General features: G+C 50.9%; 1 protein-coding gene across 1 annotated transcript in view; it reads right to left on the bottom strand.

Moving 5' to 3' along the window:
• Positions 1-7,317, bottom strand: part of AUP1 (ancient ubiquitous protein 1) — a 19,938-nt gene extending 12,621 nt beyond the window's left edge. The window contains exons 1-8 of the mRNA XM_010568457.1: positions 7,213-7,317; positions 6,689-6,826; positions 5,993-6,143; positions 4,867-5,054; positions 4,707-4,779; positions 1,676-1,749; positions 708-774; positions 37-142 (exon numbers count right to left, since the gene is read on the bottom strand). Coding sequence (XP_010566759.1) covers positions 37-142; positions 708-774; positions 1,676-1,749; positions 4,707-4,779; positions 4,867-5,054; positions 5,993-6,143; positions 6,689-6,826; positions 7,213-7,262 — 847 coding nt within the window. The 5' untranslated portion in view covers positions 7,263-7,317. The remainder of the gene's footprint in view (positions 1-36; positions 143-707; positions 775-1,675; positions 1,750-4,706; positions 4,780-4,866; positions 5,055-5,992; positions 6,144-6,688; positions 6,827-7,212) is intronic.
• Between the last annotated feature and the right edge of the window lie 399 nt (positions 7,318-7,716).

Here is a 7,716-nt window from a genome sequence, read left to right as displayed (position 1 = left end):
CAGCTCTATGGTCAGGACATTACCCAGGACACCTACCTGGGGCAAAGGGGAGAACTGATGTGTGTCTCAGCCTCTTCATGTGTTCAGTTTTATCTGCTGCAGTGAGCCGTGTGGATACCACACCCAGCTCCATGGCCAAGAGCTGCAGAAATGTAGACAAGAGTCACATGTACACGACACACAACATGTATGACCCAGGCATTCCCATCTTGCAGGGGAGTGTATCAGATGTACAGGCCTGCGTGGAGCCACAGCGAGGGGAAGAGGACTGGGAACTGATTTCTCCAGGGCCTCAGTGATGCATTTCAGTGTTGCATGGAGCACTTGAAGGACCAGGAGTAGGCAATATCATCCTGCCAAAACAGGCTGACAGGGAGATACAGGAACTATGAAGTACCCAGCACATAAGGGAAAGGTAGAGAAACAATTGCTTTATTTGATTTGTGGTATTATGAAAAGGGAGTGAAAGGTTTGAACTAGATGGGGAGAGCCTTGATAGCTGGCAGAAATGATAAATGGGGGCTAGCAAATAGGCTATGGAAAAACTGAATTATTATAAGGGGCAATAAATACGGGCCAGAGTTCCCGTCATACAAACACACCCATCCAGAAATGCCCTTTGCAACTCTGCTTGCACCCCACTCTCCTCTGTGACCATCCCAAATTGCAGCAGTCCTACACATCCCTCTCCCACATCATCCTCCTACCTCCTGAACTCGGAGCGCAAAATCCTCACTCAGTTCTTCAGCTCGTCTGGGGACAGACGGCATCCACCTGAATGGGGACAACAGCACTGGGCTGACTGCTTCAGGGGCTGCTGGAGGAGCCAGCCCCATCTGGGATCAATAGTGCAATAGTGCTATCCCCACCTCAGCTCTCCCTGCTCACCCCAAATCTCTTCCCGCAAGACGAGCGTCAAACCTCAACACTAGCTTGCAAAATTAAGGGCAAGGCATGGCTCAGAAGACAAAAACGGCTCATTGAATCTTTATTAGCACTCAAGCGTAACATGTGAAGTATCTCCTAACAAAGCTCCCAGAAAGGCCCCAAATGAGGAGACGCTGCCATTAACATGAAAGTAGAAAACAGATCAGCAAGACTCGAGCCAGATACGGCTGGGGAAAGCTACAGCGCAAGACTTTTCTTTACTGAAATACCCCGACCCCTAAATTTGACGCCAAGCCCCTTCCACTGCCTATGGACCCTTATTCCACCAAAGCTGCTCGGCCAGTCTGGGCTCACCTGGGCCCTAGACAGGTGTCTGAACCACCTCTGCAATTTACAAGGGATTGCAGGGAAGAGACAGACGCTAGAGGACTGAGCTGCCTGCAGGGAATCACCCACAGGACCTGAGCGACCCTGGGGTGAGTTACAGCAGAGCAGCTAGCTTCAAAAATATAGCCGGCAAACTTGACATAAAAGCCCTGAGAGACTCCTCTCCTTCACCAACTCAACACAGGAACCAAGAGCCCTTCCACTTCAGAAGCTGGTTGAAGCTGATCCAGAAGCTGGACCTGGCATGAACCAAATAATGCTGAACAAAGCCATGCTGAGATACCACAATGAGGGTGCGCATTAGCGCACACCAAAAGATCTCTTACTACAATGGCAAAAACGTCAGGCTCTCTGCCCACCCTAAACCCTGCCCCAAATGAAAGAGAGAGAGAGATAGTACCTTACTTGATAAACTGTGAAGGGAACAAAGAAGGTCCAGAGCAGCTCCGTAATCCAGGAGGAGTCAGCCACACTCTGGGGAAGAGAGCACAATGAGATTGCGGCCCACAAAACATGAGCTAGTCAGGTCTCCATCAGGGAAGCAGGCAGGCAGAACACAGCTAAGCCATGGCAGCGAGTAACAGATATGCGGGTAGAGAGATGTGGAGGACTGGGAAAGAAGGAATGGCAAACCCAGGGTGCAGTGAGGGCAAGCCCCAGGGCAGATTCACCTTCATTAGTCTTCAACAGGCAGAGGAAGAGAGTCAAAGTTTTCACTGCTCTGAGTCATCTTTTCCTACCAGTAGGACAGCAAGATTTTCCCTCAATATCCCCACATTCCCTACTAGATTGTGCCTTTAGAAAGGACTGAAAATGCCTTTAACACCTACTAACACTTCCTTAGAACCACAAACCAATCCTCCCTTATTCTGATGGGAACAGCCCATGTAATGTCTCAACTCCTGTAAGCTTTCTCTCTTCATTTCCAAAGAGGCCACACTGTGAAGCCTTAAGCAACTCTTCTCTTTGAAGATAAATCATTAAAGGTGAGCTGTAATTTATTACTTTCTTCCTTTTTCTAAAAATTAGTAAATAACCTTTTCCGTAAGAAGTACTGTGATGCCTGCCAGCAGAGAGCACTGGATCAGGCGCTCCGAAGTGGTGGGCTCTCCATCCTTCTCAACGGGACACAGCCCAGAGCAGCTGGATCATACTCAGAAGCCAGTCTGACTGTGAGCAGAAAGCTGAAGTAAAGACCTCCAGAGATTCCCCCCAATCTACACTTTTCAATGATTCTAAAGAATTTGCTATTGAATGGACATTGTTTCTAGGATTTTTGTAGTTGGTTACTTTTATCCTGCAGTGAGCAAACTTTCCACAAGCCGGTGAGAACACCATCTCACGATCTACAGCTCACAATGTAGCTGCCTTGGCTTCTTTTATACGTGACTTCATCCTTGACCAAAGCAGCGTGGCTCCAAGACAGGCCTCGTGCCTAATTTACTCCGTGGCCTGGAAAGAGGTGCTATAAATGAGAAAAGCCCAGAAACCACAGCCACCAAGGGTAATATAAAGAAGCCTCATCTCCTGGATAAACAAATCTAAGAAACCTAAAATCAAAGGCCTTATAGTGATGCCAATAGCCAGACTTCAGTTATGCTGCCTCGTGCCACAGAACAACAGCCTCCTTCAAAATTCCAACCGAGTGGAGCTGGAGAAAATTCTTTCTTAAACCCCAATTTGGTGGTTTGCTCAGCCCACTGTTTGATATATATCACACAGGTGTCTAAGAAAGCTTTCTGTAAGGCACTGACCGAACCATTCACAGTCCTCGGAAGTTTATGATGGTTTAAAATTATGTAAGAAATCCACCAGAATTTACTTAGCCAATGTGCATGCAGGGCAAAAAGTCCTGTTCAACCTCTGAAGGTAAAAATCTGAGCCAAGAAGTGACTATAACCAGTATCTTCAAACAGATCTGCGGTTACGTGCATGCTGTTCTCCCTAACATTCATGAAAGAAAGGATACACAGACAAATATTCAACTTGTCACGTCTCACAGAATTTCTTGGAGGAGCCAAAACCATAAAAAGATAAACAGAACAGGACAGCCCTCCCACTTCTCTTGAGTAGTAGTCATTAAAAAATTTAAAGTATCCTCACTGTTAGAAAACTGCATCTTAATCCAAAACTGAACTTGTGCAGTACCAACATTTAGTCTCAGTACCTACAAAGACTGCTGCTGTGTGCTTTGTCAGAATAAAAAGTGAGAATTCTCCACTCTTAAGCTTCTTCTTCAACATGCAAGCAGCTGTCCACAACAATCTGTCTTTTCTCTAACAAGCTGATTTAAGCTGAGTGCCTTTAAGTGTTGTTCTCTGGATTCTGCATCATGCTTATGGCCTCCTTGAACTCTACTACTGCCCCACTTTCTTGGCAGCAGGGTTACCAAAGCTTTGCATAATATTTTAACAGTTTTCATCACCGCACACATCCAGCTAACAGTGTTCCTCACCCTGCCAGATATTCCTCTTGTTATGCACCCACAGACCACATTAGACTTACAAGTAACAGCCGTTCACGGGCAGCTATCAGTAGTTCACTGGATCACAGTCAATAATCTAGGTTCTTCATTATGTACTAACCTGAACTTTACCAGCAGAGACCTCAATATTGTTACCTGCAGCGCTGATAAAAGCACTAAATAGCAAAGAACTAATCCTTAACAGAATCTCACTTTAAAAATACCTGCACGCTGATGTTTTAGTATGGACAGCAATATTTTGTGACCTGCTGGTAAGTGGCTTTAAATCTATCCACTGTGCCCTGCTACCTTAAAAAGACGGACAATAGAGAATCAACTAAAATGTCAGACAAATAAAAGATGTGTCTTTTAATCACGTAGATCCATAAATCATTATCAAGAAATAAGAAATTCAATAAAATCTCACTCTGTAAATAAGCCGAGAAGAGTTTTATTCCAACCTATTTAGCAGCGCTAGTATTACCATCATGAACTTTGCCTCTTTTCTGAAGCTAATGTTGCATCACGTTACATATCTGCATTTGGGAAACATGAGTTCAAGAACCTACTCCAGAGAACCTTGCATAACCTTTGGCATGTCAACCAGTCTCCACGGTGGCTGGAGCTATTCTTTCAAAGCACATTAAAAGAAGGAAGCTCACAAAGAGGAGATGAGACAGAGTGATGCTATGAAGCCAGATGGCACACTGTTAGACAGCTGAGCCACTAAAACTTTTACCAAAATTGCCAGTGTAACTAAAAGAGTATTGACTTAGTGGAAGTTCCCTGGGAAAGGCACTCGTAAAACAGCATTAGCACTGAGAAGCTAGTCCTTGGGGTGACAGGACACAAGGCCAGGCTGCACTACCCACAGGCTTCAAAGCAGAAGCAGAATTAACGACATCGCCAAGACCCTCACACAGTGCACGCCTCCACAACTCCTCCTTGCCCTACGTCCCTGACTCACCACAGTGATCAAAGGCCTCTGAACTTGTAGGGCAACTGGCTGTACCACATCCAAGATTGAGAACGGCCAAGAGCTGAAAAGGAAGAATTCAGCAGTGAATTACCCCAGAGCTAAAACAAAACGACGACAGCCCCGCCGCAGGAATACCCATTCCTAGTACCTGAAGCGGAGCAAGCCGGCCCGGCCATTGGTGGCAGCCTCCTCTGGGAACAGCAGCAGTGGTGGGTTTCCCCTGTGGGACGAATACACCTTCAGGGAATCCACCAGCTCTGCTCGGCTTCCTGTTACTCCCAGCTCCATGAATCCCCGTGACCAGCAGATGAAGCCAGGGGCACCGTTCAACGCAGGCTGCAAGGGCAAACAAGAGTAAGGAAGAAATGCCGTCCTCCCCTCCCCTCAAGGCCTACTTTCCCAGATGACAGTGGGAGACAAAGTTCCTGCTTATTAGCAAAAATGCCTCTGGGGGCTGAGAGAACAACCTCCAGCCTAAAAGCACTAGTAGCAGAGAACATGTTACTGCTAGGTTTCAGTAACTGCTCTGGCCCCAGTTCCTTAGAAATTTGATTCCTAATCTTCAGTGCAGACTGTATCCTGTCTGCCAGAGAAATGAACTCCCTCCATGCCCTGGGCAACAACCGTGTTTCCCCATGTTCTCTCTAGTAGTTCCTGACATGCTTAGCAAAGGACACACTACTTCCAAGAGTTACTTTTCTCCAGGTACAGAGCAAATCTACTGCTGTTCAGGACCAACCAACTCACTCCCAGGCACATTCAGAGCCTGTTGATTCAGGAACTGCACACATCAGGAATTTCACAAGAGTACAGGGAAAGTTACACAACCACCAGCCCAGCAGAATAACCCGAGCACCACTGCCCCACCATGCAGCTCCCCTCAGCACTCCTCTGCAGCGCAGCCGCCTGTCCACACACACAGAAGTGGCACCCAATGCTGTGGGAAAACACCACAACCGACCCTGCTTCTGACACAGCCTATGTGAAAGGCCAGAAAAAGATAGAGATGCTAGGATTTGCCCACTCTCTTTCAATAAAATCAATACCCACTGCAACATTTTCTGTTCCTCCTTGCCCTGTTTCTTTTTTTCAGGCAGAGCCTAACAGCATGGCACTGAACCACAGAAAAAATCTCAAGGCTTGTGCAATCCTGGGTTAATAAATAAGAACTGAAGACGACCATGGCAACACCTAAATTCTGAAAGAGGTCTCTGTGCACTTCTGTTGGAGAGAGGTGCTTCCAGACCTGCCATGCTCAGCTCCAAGTTACTCACCGTATTACACGAGGTCAGAAGATTGATGACGTTGTGATCGAATTGTGTCACGTGGTTGGCAATATACACCCTCACATTGACATCACGAAACTGGGGATCACTTTGCCGCACAAATAAGCCCAGCACTGAGCACATCACACGTACAATAAACCTGGGAGGGGGGAAAGTGGTTTCCTCAAGTCCTGCAGTCTGAGCCACTGCTGGCTTACACACCCAATAAACAGAACAGAGACCTGGGAGTTCACATAACTTCAGGAAGGACACTGGTACAAAATGGAAATGATGTGACAGATGTCTGGGACAGGAATTGTTGGAGGGCTGCAGTTAGGGCTGAAGGCTGCCTGCAGAGCTGTAGCTGCAGCATGAAATATGGGGCAGCAAGCCACCACAGAAAGTCTTAGCAGGATACTCAGCTGATCCAAGTGTTCCAGATCAGTCCTTGAGCACTCAAGAGGCAACTGCCAGCTTTAGCCTTGGCAGAGAAGGACACCTTCATGGGTCCTGGGGATGAAGAGTCCCAAAAGCACAGCTCCCTGTAAACCTCTGCATGAGCCAAGCTCCTCCATGGCTAAGGACCCCAAACGGGCAAGGCAGCCCTCCTGCTCCACGTTGCCCCACAGCACTGTCTGCACACCCCATCCCCACCCTGGGCAACAAGAGTAGCTCCACGCCATGGGGAGAGCCAGGCCCACGCACCGTCGCAGCACGCTGTCAGGCAGAGCGCAGCTGACCAGAAAGACGTGTACGCCGATGAAGACGCGCAGGACGAGCAGGCAGAGCCCCACGGGTGCGTAGAGCAGCAAGGCCAGAAGCAGGAACCCATCGGTCGGAAACCTGTAGGGCCAAAGAGCAGCACAGATAGCCTGCGCATGGCTGGGATGCCTACGGGATAGACAGAACCCCAGCTGCCCGCCCGGGCCCTCCCCAGGTATCACCCTGTTTTCCCCCGTTCTGCATAACCTCCCGGGCCTCCCCAGCGAGATACCCAGCCCATCCCGGGCGTCCCGGTCACGCCCTGGACCCTCACCGGTCCCCCCACGGGACACCTCGACCCTTCCCACGGAGCTCCCGTGGAATACCCCCTCTCCCAGCGGACCCCCGGGGCCTCCTCCCGGGGACACCCCGACTTCCTGCGCGGGCCTCCCCCGGGAGCCCGCGGCCCGCTCCCACGAAACACGGGAGAGGCCCACGCGCGCCCCCCAGGCCGTCGCGGCTCTCACCGGTGCGAGTCGAAGAGCCGCTCGGGGCCCGGGGCCGCAGGAGGCTCCATCCCCGCCGCAGCCGGTACCTCAGCGGCACCCGACACCCGCCGCCATCTTCCCCCGCGGCCGCCCGCCTGGCTCGCGCGGGGCAGCCTGGGAGGCACGGCGCCTTCCCGGCGTGCACCGCGCCGCCCCCCGTCCCCCACCCCTTCTCTCTCCCTCTCGCCACGGGCCCTCGACGGCCGGCGACGCGGAGAGGGCGGTTGACGGGTCCGGCGGGCCCGGTGAGCTGCTCCCGCCGCAAAGCCTCCCTGCCCTCCCCCGCCGGCGGCCGCGCTAGGACCGTCGGCGCGGCTGGCGGCGGGACTACAGCTCCCAGCGTGCCCCGCGGCGGACTACAGTTCCGGCAGACTTCCGCCTTAGGACTACGACTCCCAGCGTGCCCCGCGGCGGGGCCGCGCCTCCCCGCGGGGCCGGCGGGGGGGGGATTTCCTTCCTTGACCGCAAACCCCCTTTGGCGGG

Source organism: Haliaeetus leucocephalus, unplaced genomic scaffold, assembly GCF_000737465.1.
Source record: "Haliaeetus leucocephalus isolate CR32 unplaced genomic scaffold, Haliaeetus_leucocephalus-4.0 Scaffold245, whole genome shotgun sequence".
NCBI classification, from domain to species: Eukaryota; Metazoa; Chordata; class Aves; order Accipitriformes; family Accipitridae; genus Haliaeetus; species Haliaeetus leucocephalus.
The sequence above is the reverse complement of the archived record's forward strand: the minus strand, read 5'-3'. Positions and strand labels throughout refer to the sequence as shown.